Source organism: Oncorhynchus kisutch, linkage group LG7 (assembly GCF_002021735.2).
Source record: "Oncorhynchus kisutch isolate 150728-3 linkage group LG7, Okis_V2, whole genome shotgun sequence".
Taxonomy (NCBI): Eukaryota; Metazoa; Chordata; class Actinopteri; order Salmoniformes; family Salmonidae; genus Oncorhynchus; species Oncorhynchus kisutch.
The window spans coordinates 42,734,194-42,750,588 of NC_034180.2; the positions used below are offsets into that span (position 1 = coordinate 42,734,194).

The 16,395-nt window shown below is 47.1% G+C and overlaps 2 protein-coding genes across 2 annotated transcripts; both read right to left on the reverse strand.

The window, feature by feature from the left end:
- Positions 1–1,947: 1,947 nt before the first annotated feature.
- LOC116374595 (kinesin-like protein KIF26B) lies at positions 1,948–3,798 on the reverse strand. Its single transcript, XM_031828083.1, has 3 exons — positions 3,188–3,798; positions 2,353–2,748; positions 1,948–2,217 (listed from the first exon to the last, which is right to left on the reverse strand). Exons 1-3 carry the CDS (start codon positions 3,245–3,247, stop codon positions 1,948–1,950), a joined length of 726 nt encoding a protein of 241 aa, XP_031683943.1. The 5' UTR covers positions 3,248–3,798.
- A 4,025-nt stretch (positions 3,799–7,823) lies between these two features.
- drc8 (dynein regulatory complex subunit 8) lies at positions 7,824–16,240 on the reverse strand. The gene is made up of 7 exons (XM_020487188.2): positions 16,142–16,240; positions 15,915–15,999; positions 15,696–15,768; positions 15,277–15,356; positions 11,666–11,708; positions 9,816–9,882; positions 7,824–9,165 (listed from the first exon to the last, which is right to left on the reverse strand). Exons 1-7 carry the CDS (start codon positions 16,164–16,166, stop codon positions 9,047–9,049), a joined length of 492 nt encoding a protein of 163 aa, XP_020342777.1. The 5' UTR covers positions 16,167–16,240; the 3' UTR covers positions 7,824–9,046.
- Positions 16,241–16,395: the final 155 nt, after the last annotated feature.

Genomic DNA, 16,395 nt, shown 5'->3' on the forward strand with positions numbered 1-16,395 from the left:
ATGATTGTAATAGAAATCTGTTAACCCTTGGTTGTCTGTCCTGATCGGTGAGCTCCTGATCTCCATAGGCTCCAGCTGTCTGGTGCTACACAGCACCACTTGTGTCCACACTGGGGACTGCTCTATTGCCCTACCACTAACTCATCATCTGGGCACTGACCGCAGTGACTACGGTAAAGAAGCACCTCTCACAGTGACCTCCTCTATTGCCATCAGACAGGTAGGGCCTTCTGTAGCTACAACCAGCCTGGATCTCTTGCCATCAGACAGGTAGGGCCTTCTGTAGATACAACCAGCCTGGATCTCTTGCCATCAGACAGGTAGGGCCTTCTGTAGATACAACCAGCCTGGATCTCTTGCCATCAGACAGGTAGGGCCTTCTGTAGATACAACCAGCCTGGATCTCTTGCCATCAGACAGGTAGGGCCTTCTGTAGATACAACCAGCCTGGATCTCTTGCCATCCGACAGGTAGGGCCTTCTGTAGATACAACCAGCCTGGATCTCTTGCCATCAGACAGGTAGGGCCTTCTGTAAATACAACCAGCCTGGATCTCTTGCCATCAGACAGGTAGGGCCTTCTGTAAATACAACCAGCCTGGATCTCTTGCCATCAGACAGGTAGGGCCTTCTGTAGATACAACCAGCCTGGATCTCTTGCCATCAGACAGGTAGGGCCTTCTGTAGATACAACCAGCCTGGAATGGCAGACAATGAGGCGGCAGGTAGCCTAGTGGTTAGAGCGTTGGGCCAGTAACTGAAATTTGGCTGGATCGAATCCCCGAGCTGACAAGGTAAACATCTGTGGTTCTGCCCATGAACAAGGCAGTTAACCCACTGTTCCATGGTAGGCTATCAATGTAAAATAATATATTTTTCTTAACTGACTTGCCTAGTTAAATAAAATAATAATAATTTCAACAACCATGCTCGTTCTCAAATATCAGGGTAAAAACATTACAACTATTATGTTCAGACCACCAGAAGGTTAGGATAGGCTGGAATGGGGAGATGGTCCAGAGAAAAGTTGAGTTTATGAGTGCTCTGCATCCATATAGAATATACCCATTTATGAATGGGACAATTACGCACCATGGGAGTTGAACCTGATCTCATTTTTAGCGGTTTTAATTGGGATCATCCCACCACTACTTCCCCTCCCCCTGCGGGCTTTTCACAGCAGTCAGGGTCATGACGCATGTCCTCTGTTCACTCTGGGTTTACAGTATGTGTGCTGTGCCGGGCAGAATGCTGTTATTTGTTACCCAATAACTCCCTCCCCAAGGGGCTGCATTCATCACTCTTTAGGGCCTAGACTCTTGGCAATGCACAGAACTTGGCAAGGCCTCCTGAAATCCCCAATATGCTCAACAACAAAAACAAAAGAAAAGGAAAAAAATCACACAATCAAGTGTAAAGGCCCATTGCGCTTTACAGCGAGAGAACCTTCTTTACGCACGAGCGCAGACACACACACACACCCCTGCACAGTAGAAAGATGATGTATGCACCTCATACAGTATATTAAAAGCCCTGGCGTTCATTTATCTGGATTCAGAAGGAAAGAATGGGTGGCCAAAGGGTTCTATCAACAGAAAAGAACCCATCCATGGAAACAGAAAACAACTAGAATGGCAATAATCCACCAGGCCTTTATTAATCCCTATCCACAACGATGTGTAATGAAGCAAATGGTACTGATGGATTTAAACTTTAGAAACAGCTGATTGAATTGTATGTACATCATCATAATCGTTTTTTTGGCATAATGCCAGCTATTGAACAAGCAACAGGGACAAGGCTGTTTGCCTCTGAGCTGAGCTTTTCCCCATGGGCAGCCTCTCTGGCTCTTCAGCCCAGGCACAACACAGCCTCAGCCAAACAGTATGCCTACAGTTAGATCTAGGACTATACCATTATCCAACTCACTTCTCGTTTCATGCCTCCTTCACATGGACACAGAAAAGAATAGTACACCAGGTTTCCCAAACTCAGCCGTGTGGGGCTCGGCCGCGTGGGGCTCGACCGCGTGGGGCTCGACCCTCGACCGCGTGGGGCTCGACCGCGTGGGGCTCGACCGCGTGGGGCTCGATCCTCGACCGCGTGGGGCTCGACCGCGTGTGGCTCGACCCCTCAGGCAAGGCCCAAGTTTTGGAAACCCTGTCTTACACCATAGTGATGTCTTATGGTCTTTGCCTATGGGTCGCCCGTATGATGCCTATGGGTCGCCCGTATGATGCCTATGGGTCGCCCGTATGATGCCTATGGGTCGCCCGTATGATGCCTATGGGTCGCCCATGGCCAGATTCAGAGGCTGCTATAGCCGGGCAGCAGTGCATCTAACTAGGCTTACCTTGCTGGAGTAGGGGCCGGGAATCAGCAGCTTCAGCGCCTGCCTCTTCAGCTCTGTCAGCCGGGCGTTACAGTTCTCACACCATATCCCCCTCTCTCTCTCAGAACCAGGGGAACTCCCGCTGCCAGAGCCGGGCGAACCTGTACCGAAACCTGGCGATCCACCCAGAGACCCGGGAGAACAGGTCCCGATCCCTGGGGATATGGTCCCGGGGGAACCAGAGAAAGAGCCTGGGGAAGAGGTGCCAGATCCTGGGGAGGGGGTGCCTGTGGAGCTAGGCATGGAGCCGACTCCCTCTGGAGCGGGTCTGCTGCTGGTCCGGGAGTCCTCGTAGGCCTTTCTGTACCATGTCTCCGGGGAGAAGGAGGCTGATTTTGTCGGAGAGGTATCGGTAATCTGTGGGGAGCACCATAAAGACAATCCTACCTTTAAGGTAACATTTGATTTAAATTGAGGAGACAAACAATAACTCACTAGAAGCACAACTCGGTCCATGGTAGAAGACTTTATTGGCTAAATGGCAGAGATGCAAAAACCCACGTAGGAAAGAAACAGTTTGAACAAAAAATTCTAAAAGCGTTAGCCTACAAAAACTAAAGGTGAGTGTGATCTATCTATCTGTTTACTGTTGCGTTCCCTAGCTAGCCTACCCGCTTCTCCGCAGTAGCCTAATGAATTGCCAAAGGCATTCAAACCTGTAGCAAACACTATGGAATACCCTTACTGCTCTGATGGAATAAATGAGAGCTCTGCTACACTTTTCACTGTTGTTGCTAGTGTTACTGATATAATCATCCACTCCACATAAAGTAGAAAAATAGACTAGGCTACTAACCCCGTATGTTCTGCTCCTGCTGGTCACAGACCTCTCTTTGGTCCCAGACAGAGAAGTCATGCTGAAGGTGAGGGAAGGGAGGAGTGGGGAGAAAATATCTCGGTTGTTTTACACACAAGGAGACCAAATCGATGTCAATGAATTCCACGCCCCTCCGCGTGCTTCTCAATCATTAACCAATATCACGCAGATTAGATATCAATATAGCATACTGTCTCCAACCTTGAAAAACAATAACCTAACAGTGATTCCGCTCAAATGTATCCAATACGCGCAATAATCAGTTCCAATCCACGGTCTCCTGTAAAGATTTAAAATCCACAGTGAAAATGTGAACAGGTCCGCCTGTATGAGTGGGGTACAGACGGGTTTCTTTCTGGGAGCGACGAAATACAACAAGCAGGGCGGTAGCAGAGTGAATGCAGCCGCTGCTGCACAGGCTCAGCGTAGACAGTGGGGACGCGCGTCTGCAGCGCGGTAGAGGCAGAGGCAGAGGCACAGCTGTGGTATTCCTCTGGCTGTCCGTGTGCCTGCCTGCAGGAGGCTCATCTGAAGCCAGAGGTGCCGACTGGAGATAGATGCTTGCGCACATCTGGCTGGGGGAGGGTGCTCTCTGCCCCTTCCTCGCTGGCGGACCAATAGTGAATCAATGCTTTGTTGACTGACACGTGCCAGCTCATTTGTCCTATGTTAACTTTTGGAGGGAGTAAATGATGACTAGAGAGGGATGTAGTAGGCCTACAACTGACGATGGTTATGGTTGCAAGATTGCATTAAAAGTATCTGGTGCAGAGGTGGTATGTTCAGTTGGATCAAAAAGGTTTAGCCCTAATCAGTAACATAATTCATAAATACTCATCATCATCATCATCCGTTTAACAGAATTTCTACCAGCATGTCACCTGTGCAACTATAGGAGAAAAAACGGTATATCACCTTTACTCCACACACTGAGACACATAAAAAGCTCTCCCTCGCCCCCCACTTGAAAAAAAATCCTGTTTACAAGCAAAAAGTCAAACAGGAAGTACCAGTCAAGTGCTCAATATGGAAGTGGTCCGATTAAGTGGATGCTAAGCTACTTGACTGTTTCGCTAGCACAGGTTGGAATATGTTCCGGGTTTCATCCTATGGCATTGTGGAATTTACCACATCGATTACCGGTGTCATTAATAAGTGCATCGACGACGTCTTCCCCACAGTGACCGTACGTACATATCCCAACCAGAAGTCATAGGCAACATCTGCACTGAGCGAAAGGCTACAGCGGCCTTTTTCAAGGAGTGGGACACTAATCCGTACGCTTATAAGAAATCCCGCTACGCCCTCAGACAAACCATCAAACAGGCAATGTGGCAATACAGGACCAAGATCGAATCCTACTACACCGGCTCTGATGCTCATTTTATACCTAGGTGTCTGGTTAGACTGTAAACTCTCCTTCCAGACTCACATCAAACATCTCCAATCCAAAGTTAAATCTAGACTTGGCTTCCTATTTCGCAACAAAGCATCCTTCACTCATGCTGCCAAACATACCCTTGTAAAACTGACAATCCTACCGATCCTCGACTTCGGCGACGTCATTTACAAAATAGCCTCCAATACCCTACTCAATAAATTGGATGCAGTCTATCACAGTGCCATCCGTTTTGTCACCAAAGCCCCATATACTACCCACCATTGCGACCTGTATGCTCTCGTTGGCTGGCCCTCGCTTCATACTGGTCGCCAAACGTCAAGACCCTGCTAGGTAAAGTCCCCCCTTATCTCAGCTCGCTGGTCACCATAGCAGCACCCACCTGTAGCACGCGCTCCAGCAGGTATATCTCTCTGGTCACCCCCAAAACCAATTCTTCCTTTGGCCGCCTCTCCTTCCAGTTCTCTGCTGCCAATGACTGGAACGAACTACAAAGATCTCTGAAACTGAAAACACTTATCTCCCTCACTAGCTTTAAGCACCAGCTGTCAGAGCAGCTCACAGATTACTGCACCTGTACATAGCCCATCTATAATTTAGCCCAAACAACTACCTCTTTCCCTACTGTATTTATTTATTTTGCTCCTTTGCACCCTATTATTTCTCTCTACTTTGCACATTCTTCCACTGCAAATCTACCATTCCAGGTTTTACTTGCTATATTGTATTTACTTCGCCACCATGGCCTTTTTTTTGCCTTTACCTCCCTTATCTCACCTCATTTGCTCACATTGTATATAGACTTATTTTTCAACTATATTATTGACTGTATGTTTGTTTTACTCCATGTGTAACTCTGTGTTGTTGTATGTGTCAAACTGCTTTGCTTTATCTTGGCCAGGTCGCAATTATAAATGAGAACTTGTTCTCAACTTGCCTACCTGGTTAAATAAAGGTCAAATAAAAACATAAAAAATAAAAACCCACCTGCGAGCTGTCCAGTGACGCAAGCCTACCAGACGAGCTAAATACCTTCTATGCTCGATTCGAGGCAAGTAACACTGAACCATGCATGCACCAGCTGTTCCGGACGACTGTGTGGTCACGCTCTCCGTAGCTGATGTGAGTAAGACCTTTAAACCGTTTAACATTCACAAGGCTGCAAGGCCAGATGGATTACAAGGACACGTACTCTGAGCATGCGCTGACCAGCTGGCAAGTGTCTTCGTCTACATTTTCAACCTCTCCCTGACCGAGTTTGTAATAACTTTGTTTCAAGCAGACCATCATAGTCCCTGTGCCCAAGAATGTCAAGGTAACCTGTCCTAATGACTTTTGACCCGTAGCACTCACATCTGTAGGCATGAAATGCTTTGAAAGGCTGGTCATGGCTCACAACAACACCATCATCCCAGACACCATGGACCCAATCCAAATCGATACCGCCACAACACAGCCACACCAATCTCTATTGCATTCCACACTGGCCTTTCCCACCTGGACAAAAGGAATACCTACGTGAGTATGCTGTTCATTGACTACAGCTCAGCATTTAACACCATAGTGCCCTCCAAGCTCATCACTAAACTAAGGACCCTGGGATTAAACACCTCCCTCTGCAACTGGATCCTGGAATTCCTTGACGGGCCACCCCATGGTGGAGAGGGTAGGCAACAACACATCCGCCACACTGATGCTCAACACAGGGGCCCCTCAGAACGATGAGACACCCTACAGGGAGGTCAGAGATCTGGCAATGTGGTGCCAGGACAACAACCGGTCCCTCAACGTCAGCAAGACAAAGGAACTCATTGTGGACTACAGGAAACGGAGGGCCGAGCACACCCCCATTCACATCGATGTGGCTGTAGTGGAGTGGGTCGAGAGCTTCAAGTTCCTCAGTGTCCACATCACAAAGGACCTGTCATGGTCCAAACACACCAACACAGTCGTGAAGAGGGCACAACAACATCTCTTCCCCCCTCAGGAGGCTGAAAAGATTTGGCATGGGCACTCAAACCCTCAAAAAGTTATCCAGCTGCACCATTGAGAGCATCTTCACTGGCTGCATCACCGCTTGGTACGGCAACTGCTTGGTATCTGACCGCAAGGCGCTAGCGAGGGTAGTGCGTACTGCCCAGTACATCACTGGGGCCAAGCTTCCTGACATCCAGGACCTATATACCAGACGGTGTCAGAAGAAGGCCCTAAAAACTTTCAAAGACTCCAGTCACCCAAGTAATTGACTGTTCAATATGGAAAAAGCGCAGTCTCAAAAACCATCAGGTGCTATGATGAAACTGGCTCTCAAGAGGAGCGCCACAGGAAAGGAAGACCCAGAGTTACCTCTGCTGCAGAGGATAAGTTCATTAGAGTTACCAGCCTCAGAATTTGCAGTCCAAATAAAGTTCAAGTAACAGACACATCTCAACATCCACTGTTCAGAGGAGACTGCGTGAATCAGGTCATCATGGTCGAATTGCTGCAAAGAAACCACTACTAAAGGACACCAATAAGAAGAAGAGACTTGCTTGGGCCAAGAAACACGAGCAATGGACATTAGATCGGTGGAGATCTGTCCTTTGGTCTGATTAGTCCAAATTTGAGATTTTTGGTTCCAACCACTGTGTCTTTGTGAGACAAAGAATAGGTGAACGGATGATCTCTGCATGTGTGGTTCCCACCGTGAAGCATGGAGGAGGAGGTGTGATGGTGTTGGGGGCTTTGTTGGTGACACTGTCAGTGATTAATTTAGAATTCAAGGCACACTTAACCAGCACGGCTACCACAGCATTCTACAGCGATATGCCATCCCATCTGGTTTGCACTTAGTGGGACTATCATTTGTTTATCAACAGGACAATGACCCAACACACCTCCAGGCTAAGGGCTATTTGACCAAGAAGGAGAGGGATTGAGTGCTGTATCAGATGACTTGGCCTCCACAATCACCTGACCTCAACCCAATTGAGATGATTTGGGATGAGTTGGACCGCAGAGTGAAGGAAAAGCAGCCTACAAGTGCTCAGCATATGTGGGAACTCCTTCAATCCTGTTGGAAAAGCATTCTAGGTGAAGCTGGTTGAGAGAATGCCAAGAGTGTGCCAAGCTGTCATCAAGGCACAGGGTGGCTACTTTGAAGAATCTAAAATAGAAAATATATTTTGATTTGTTAAACACTTTTTTGGTTACTTATTTCATAGTTTAAAAAAAATATATATATATTTAACTTTTATTTAACTAGGCAAGTCAGTTAATAACAAATTCTTATTTACAATGACGGCCTACACCGGCCAAACCCGGACGGCACTGGGCCAATTGTGGGCCGTCCTATGGGACTCCCAATCACGGCCAGTTGTGATACAGCCTGGATTCGAACCAGGGTGTCTGTAGTGATGCCTCTAACACTGAGATGCAGTGCCTTAGACCGCTGCACCAAATAGTAAAAATAAAGAAAAACATTGAATGAGTAGGTGTGTCCAAACTAGAGACTGGTACTGTATATATCTATATTATTTTGCTCATCTTTTCATACTTTTTAACTTGGCATTGTTGGGAAAGGGCTCTTAAAGTAAGCATTTCACAGTTAACTCGACACCTGTTGTATTCAGCGAGTGTGACAAATAAAATTGGATCATCATCGTCATCATCATCACCACCACCACAGAAACAAGGTTTGTCTATGCAATAATCACTCCTTGGAGAGGTTTTACTCAGAACACAACAATTTAATTTGTGTTCTTTTCATGAATATCCTCATTCAATTAATCTGTGCTTCACATTCCAATGATTGTGCACATAAGGTGGTGTGGTGGTGATGGTGTCGTGAATGAAAGCATATTGCTGCAGTGATTTATATAGCGTGGTGTTGCATGTTGTTTATGGATACACAGCGCCATCTGGTTTCACTGCATGGCCTAGCACAACAGAGGGAGAATATTTGGCAATAAACCCATGCATGGTCTAGTTACAGGCCTGGCCATGCAGGTCTAGTTACAGCCCTGGCCATGCAGGTCTAGTTACAGGCCTGGGTAATTCCAGTCTTCTGGGGCCTGATTGGTGTCACACTTCTCCCCATCCCTAGCAAACACACCTGATTTAAACTAATTGCATTTTTATCTGAAGATCATGATTAGTCGATTATTGGAGTCAGGTGTGTCAGCTGGGGCTTGGGCAAAAGTGTGACACCAATTAGGCCCCTGAAGACTGGAGTTGGCCAGGCCTCTAGCACAACAGTGGGAGATGTACAATATTTGGCGATAAGCCCAAAAATGTTTATGACACTGCAAACATTTACAATACCACATTATATTCTGTATTAGACTATAACAATATAACAATTACGCAAGACAACGGTTATATTTGTCATTACTCCCAGCAGGAATGTGTATATGTTTGTGAGTGTGTGTGTGTGTGTGTGTGTGTGTGTGATTGAGAGTCTATCTGGGGTCATCCACGGTCATCATGCTAACAAAGTCTTTGTAGAAGATGAGGTTCTTGTCAGGGTCCATTGCAGCTGACAACATCTCCTCCATCTCTTCCTGGGTGAAGGGCTCTCCTGCAGAGAGGGACACATACCCACAATAGATCTTTGTCGATCCATTATACAGAGACAACCAAAACATTTGCTAACACAGCACCAAACAATCCACACACACACACACACACACTGGGTCAACCACAGAGAAGCACCCCTGGAGAAGTTTAGGGTGTGCCTTGCTCAAGGGAACAACAGTAGGTGGCCCCTGAGGTATTGATGGCAGTTGCCAGACTGCTTTTATAACCTCGAGGCTACTTCCACCCCTAGCAGGGTTTCTCAAGGTTGATTCTGAGGAACCATTATATGCTGCATGTCACTCCACTGAGCATCCATTACATACTAATAAGTCAAGTACATATGCTAGGTCCAAGGGAGCCAACACACTGGAAACTGGTAAGAATGAACACTAAAGTCAACATAATATATAAAGTCTATCTCCCAGTATTGTTGTTCTGGGAGATATATAATCATATAATGCTTGTAGAGTGGACTGTTATCTGTCAGTGTCTGTCTGTCCAAACCTTGGACCACTAGAGGGCGTAATATCATCTTGCCTTACACAAAGCCCAAATAACTGTTAATAAACAGTGACAAGATGTGATATATTTGTGACTTCAGGCCAATGATTCTGTGGTTTTATGTAAGGAGCTCTGTTGCTTTCAACTTACCTTCCTGTGTCATGTACTTTGTGAGCTCCTCCAGTTCCAAATGTCCCTTTTTCTGCTTATCTAGAACCTGCAAATTTGAGATGTTTTTTCCTCTTAGCAAATAAGACGATCATAGAGGGAACCCAAGGTATGATCCTATACAGTCTGCAATAGGGGTAATTAACCCAAGATGACTTATACAGGCTGCAATAGAGGGAACCCAAGGTAACCTATACAGTTGTGGCCAAAAGTTATGAGAATGGCACAAATATACATTTTCACGAAGTCTGCTACCTCAGTTGGTATGATGGCAGTTTGCATATACTCCAGAATGTTATGAAGAGTGATCAGATGAATTGCAATTAATTGCAAAGTCCCTCTTTGCCATGCAAATTAACTGAATCCCCAAAAAACATTTCCACTGCATTTCAGCCCTGCCACAAAAAGACCAGCTGACATCATGTCAGTGATTCTCTCGTTAACACAGGTGTGAGTGTTGATGAGGACACGGCTGGAGATTACTCTGTCATGCTGATTGAGTTCGAATAACAGACTGGAAGCTTCAAAAAGGAGGGTGGTGCTTGGAATCATTGTTCTTCCTCTGTCAACCATGTTTACCTGCAAGGAAACACATGCCGTCATCATTGCTTTGCACAAAAAAAAGGCTTCGAAGGCAAGGATATTGCTGCCAGTAAGATTGCACCTAAATCAACCATTTATCAGATCATCAAGAACTTCAAGGAGAGCGGTTCAATTGTTGTGTAGAAGGCTTCAGGGCACCCAAGAAAGTCCAGCAAGTGCCAGAAACGTCTCCTAAAGTTGATTCAGCTGCGGGATCGGGGCCCCACCAGTACAGTGCAGCACAGTGGAGTGCATCTGCACGCACAGTGAGGCGAAGACTTTCAGAGGATGGCCTGGTGTCAAGAAGGGCAGCAAAGAAGCCACTTCTCTCCAGGAAAAACATCAGGGACAGGCTGATATTCTGCAATGGGTACAGGGATTGGACTGGGGTAAAGTCATTTTCTCTGATGAATCCCCTTTCCGATTGTTTGGGGCATCTGGAAAAAAGCTTGTCAGCCAACAGTAAAGCATCCTGAGACCATTCATGTGTGGGGTTGCTTCTCAGTAAAGGGAGTGGGCTCACTCACAATTTTGCCTAAGAACACAGCCATGAATAAAGAATGGTACCAACACATCCTCTGAGAGCAACTTCTCCCAACCATCCAGGAACAGTTTGGTTACAAACAATGCCTTTTCCAGTATGATGGAGCACCTTGCCATAAGGCAAAAGTGATAACTAAGTGGCTCGGGGAACAAAACATAGATATTTTGGGTCCATGGCCAGGAAACTTCCCAAACCTTAATCCCATTGAGAACTTGTGGTCAATCCTCAAGAGGCGGGTGGACAAACAAAAACCCACAAAGTCTGACAAACTCCAAGCATTGATTATGCAAGAATGGGCTGCCATCAGTCAGGATGTTGCCCAGAAGTTAATTGACAGCATGCCAGGGAGGATTGCAGAGGACATGAAAAAGAAGGGTCAACACTGCAAATATTGACTTCATGTAATTGTCAATAAAAGCCTTTGACACTTATGAAATGCTTGTAATTATACTTCAGTATTCCATAGTAACATCTGACAAAAAATATCTAAAGACAATGAAGCAGCAAACTTTGTGGAAATTAATATTTGTAACATTCTCAAAACTTTTGGCCACAACCGTACAGTCTGCAGGGAATTAACCCAAGATTATCTATACAGTCTGCAATTGAGGGAATTAACCCAAGATTATCTATACAGTCTGTAATAGAGAGGATTAATCCAAGATAACCAACACACTCTACATACAGAACCTATACAGTCCATTACCTCAAAGGCCTGGAGCATCAGGTCCTCTGGGATGGGCCGGAACCTGCAGAGTACACACACACACACACACAGATAAGTTACAGAACACACACACCTTTTACACACACACATACAATCGCATACAGAACATTACTGCAAGTAAGTCAACTATATCAATCATAGTATGTTTGTATAAGGTGCTGCCAACAGAGTTTTTATCTACAACTGAGACCAGGCAGGAACAGGTTAGGTTCATTATGCATGTTTTATCAGAGAGTTATGACTACCTCTTATATTAGCTATACCTCCTCCTTCTGGACACACCTACTCTGTCTGTATTTGGAGTGCGGTGGAAACCCACCAGAACACCCAGGACCTGCTGAAAGGTGCCCGGGCGGAGAGAGTGGACGTAGGGAGGGGGAAGAAAAGCACAGAGAGGCGAGGAGCTGAATGGGGCCCGTACGGAACCAGCCAAAGCTGCGAAGCGGGAGGTCAACCCGAACCGATGACGACATCCACTGCTGGACCTAGATCAGAGGCGCTGCTATGAGCGCGGCAAGCCAGAAGACATCGCATGGAGCTTCCCCGGCCGGGAGGAGTCCATCTCCTCCGCATCCCCCAGTTCCGGGGTAAGCCGGGTGGCGAGTTGTGTCACGTCCTGTTGGGCGCACACCGAGACGGCCCCACCGATGGTTCCAGTATGAATCGATGGCGTCGACACCAGCACTCTGCTGGACTCTGGCAGCATGGTGACCCAGGCCCAACCGCAGTGGCTCACACGAGAGGGAAAAGACGAACCGGGGGGCGAGGAGATGACAGTGTCCTGTATACATGGGACACGAAGAGGTACCCAACATTGCCGGTGCGGCTAACCACCCCAAGGGGGAGTGTCAGATGCGCGTGGGGGCTGTTCCTAACCTGCCCGTGCCCATTCTCGGTAGAGATTGCCCTCTCTTCCAGACACTGTGGAGGAGGGACCTGGGGAGGCGTGCGCAAGGTAGGCAGGAGAGGAAAAAGGATGGTCATCTGCGCAATCCACTCCCCGCCACGAGAGGTGTCCACCGGGCCCGAGTCGGACCAGGAGGAGGGAGATGACCCAACGCCGGGAAGCGAGCCGTCGTCTGAGGAGGACCGCTGGCTCCACTTTATGGAGGTGGAGGCACTCGACGGACCGACTGACAAGGGAATCCTCACAGGCCAGTTCAGAACAGCCCAGTTAGAAGACCTCAACCTCCAGAACGCGAGGGGCCAGGTGATTGTGGTGGACGGCATGCTATTACCCGGGGTAACTGAGTGGCGCTACCCCCACTTCGACATCAAGCATCATTTATTGTATCAGGTAGTAAAGCACAATGGGGAGACAAAAGGAGCTCTTCCAATTATTCTTACGGTGGGTATTCCGCAGGAAGCAGATGCTGAAGAAGATCATCGAGAGAGACAGGAGGAACTGGGACAAGCTGCTGCCCCACCTGATGTTCTTGTGAGCGAGGTACCCCAAATGTCCGCTTCTCCCCCTTTGAGCTCTTGTATGGACGTCGGCCCCGCGGACTGCTGGACCTAGCCAAGGAGGTCTGGGAGGAACAACCGACCTCCCTTCACAGTGTGGTGGAAAACATGGAGGAGATGAGGGAGAGGATGACGGTGATTTGGCAAGTGGTGAGGGAGCACATGGCCCAGGCGCAACGTACCCAGGAGCGTGTATACAACCAGGGGGCCCAACAACGAGAGTTCCACCCGGGTGAGAAGGTCTTGGTGCTGATCCCCACAACAGAGAGCAAATTCCTGGCTACTTGGCATAGGCCCTACGACATCGTGGAGCGGGTAGGAGACATCAATTATAAGGTCCGCCAACCGGGGCGGAGAAAACCCCTTCAGCTTTACCATGTGAACCTACTAAAGAAGTGGCATGAACGAGAGGCGCTGTGCTCAATGTGGACCCAGCCACAGCAGAACCCGCCCTCTCTCGAAGTTTCCATGGGGAAAGACCTCAGCCCAACCCAACAGCAAGCGCTTTGAGAGTTGGTCCAGCGGAATACGGCCATGTTCTCCGAGGTGCCAGCCGCACGGATCTCGTGGAACATCATATCCACACACGTCCGGGAGAAAAAGTGCGTGAACAGCCATACTGGATACCAAAATCCCGGAGGGCAGCGGTCCAGTGGAAAGTGATGACAATGAGAGAGATGGGGGTACTGGAGGAGTCCCACAGTGAGTGGTCTAGCCCTATGGTGCTGGTACCAAAACCAGACGGAACCGTCCACTTCTGCAACAACTTCCGGGGCCTGAACGAGATCAGTGAACTCAGCGCCTACCCCATGCCCCAGGTAGACGAACTGATCGACCGCTAGGGGAAGGCAAGATACGTCAGCACCCTGGACCTGACAAAGGATTGGTGATAGAGGGGAGATCCGTTCCGCGACATTGGCTCCCTCTGCTGGGAGTACACGGGCTGGGCACCCCGACGCTGATGACCCCAAGTAGAGGTAATTAGGGGAGAGTGCCAACCAGTCTGTAACGATTGTCTTTGGGTGAAAGAGAGGAGGACCAAGATGCAGCGTGATGATAATCCATATTTAATGGGAATACTTAAACACCGAACAAAAACAACAAACCGACAAAAAGAACGAAGACGAAACAGTCCTGTAACGTGAACACTAAACACTGGAACAGGAACAATCACCCACAAAATACCCACAGAATGTGGCTGCCTAAATATGGTTCCCAATCAGAGACAACGATAGACAGCTGCCTCTAATTGAGAACCAATCTAGGCAACCATAGACACCTAGATAGGAAAACACCCCCATAAACATACAAAACCCCTAGACAAGACAAAAACACATACATCACCCATGTCACACCCTGACCTAACCAAAATAACAAAGAAAACAAAGAATACTAAGGTCAGGGTGTGACACAGTCATGCAGGCCACATAAAGGGAGCACTGTAGCACACTGCGAGGGAGACAGAGAGAAAGGCACGGAACCGAATCTGAGAAGAAGGACCAAGCCAAACTGAAGTTATTTTGTCATGTTTATTTTGTTGCCTAGTAAAGTCATGTTTTCTGACTCTGTGTTCATCTCTGCAGGTTCATCCCAACATTCCACGGTTTACCACAACTCTTTAAAAAAAGGTGCTATCTAGAACCTAAAATGGTTCTTCAGCTGTCCCCATAGGAAAACCCTTTAAAGAACCATTGTTGGTTCCATATATAATCCTTTCCACTGAGGGTTCTACATGGAACCCAAAATGGTTCTACCTGGAACCCAAAATGGTTCTACCTGGAATCAAAAAGGGTTGTCCTATGGGAACAGCAAAGGACCCTTTTGGAACCATTTTTTCTTAGAGTGTAGACACTGATCTAAGCTAAGTGTTCTTACAGGTAGAAACAGAGGCAGTGTTTCCAGAAAAACCTACTGCACCAGTTCTAGGAATTCCTAGAAACTACCCAGACAGCCAGACAAGTCAAGTACAGTCAGATCCTCCAGTTTGTCTCTGTCTGTCTGAGATCAATGTGTTTCAACTGATTGTATGTCTCTCTACCTCTCCCGCTCTCTCTCCTGTGTTCTTACATTGTCTGATACAGCCCCATCTAGCAGACTCTGTGCATGCCTCTTTCCAATGTTCTTACTTGCGCTCCATTAGAACCTTGGTCATGGTGGGGAGGAACTTCTCAAAGCGGATGTATCCTGTTGGCTCCTCCTCCTCAATCTAGGGGAAGAGTTTGTTCACAAATATTATGGTCTGAAATTGTAGCAACATTTCTGGGGAATTTACTATATGTGAGTGTTGGTCCATTTTTTTTTACTTCTACATTACGTGATTGTCCCCTGGCTTCTAACGCCCTTCTACCTTTGCATTTGTTCTTTGAGAAAACAGAGTAAAACCAGCCATACCTGTTTAGTTAAATATGTCCCATTGTTGTCCTCTCTATGTTCATGTACATATGCACGGTTGACTGTAAGCCGCTTTGGATAAAAGCATCTGCTAAATGACATACTGTATACTATTATTATGTTATTATGTCTCTGATCAAAAGGATGCCCTTACCTCTGCTATGACGTCATGTAGCTCCCCTTCGTTAGGGAAGCAGCCTAGGGAGCGGATGATAGTGCCTATCTCCCTTTGACAGAAGCACAGCACCGGAGTGAAAACATCACCACCATATAATACAACACTGTATAAACCTAAATCAGTGTGGTAAGCCTATTTAGTATCATGTCTGTTGTAAGCCTGTCTAAGTGGGCCTGACTATATCATTCTGCTCACCTGACATCCACTGTCTTGTTGAACTCGTGGTCAAACACATCAAAAGCAGCGCGGATCTTCTTGTGGACCTCCGATACTATGGCCTCTACAACAGCAAATACGACAAATCAAAAGCCCGTCGTTAGCTGAAACTAGTGCCACCTTTCAAATGTATCTCAAATTAGCTGTATCTACAAGTTAAAGCGATAAAACAACTATTTAAATAGATTTTGAAGCCTATTTCATACCTGCGCTTTCCTTGTCTTCCGCCATTTTATTTATTTACTGTTGTTGCTAGGAGACCATATATAGCTTTTGATTGGCAGGACCACTCTAAACGAGTGCAGGACTCAACGTTTTGGAAAGTTCCAGTAGACACTTGTAAAATAGAACTGGCCATGCCTCTCCGATGTAGACCAAGCTATCTGTTGGCTCTATTCAAGGCATTTCTATCATTATCGTTCGACAACGTTTGGCAACTGAATGTGGCCCTAGTTGATTT

Coding starts and splice junctions, on each gene's coding strand:
- LOC116374595 (XM_031828083.1), bottom strand. CDS start 3,247: ATGACTTCTCTGTCTGGGACCAAAGAGAGGTCTGTGACCAGCAGGAGC. Junction 2,749..3,187: donor GCAGGAGCAGAACATACGGG/GTTAGTAGCCTA, acceptor TGCTCCCCACAG/ATTACCGATACCTCTCCGAC. Junction 2,218..2,352: donor CCGGCCCCTACTCCAGCAAG/GTAAGCCTAGTT, acceptor GGCGACCCATAG/GCATCATACGGGCGACCCAT.
- drc8 (XM_020487188.2), bottom strand. CDS start 16,166: ATGGCGGAAGACAAGGAAAGCGCAG. Junction 11,709..15,276: donor AAGGTTCTAATGGAGCGCAA/GTAAGAACATTG, acceptor TGTACTCTGCAG/GTTCCGGCCCATCCCAGAGG. Junction 9,166..9,815: donor AAAGTACATGACACAGGAAG/GTAAGTTGAAAG, acceptor CCCTCTCTGCAG/GAGAGCCCTTCACCCAGGAA.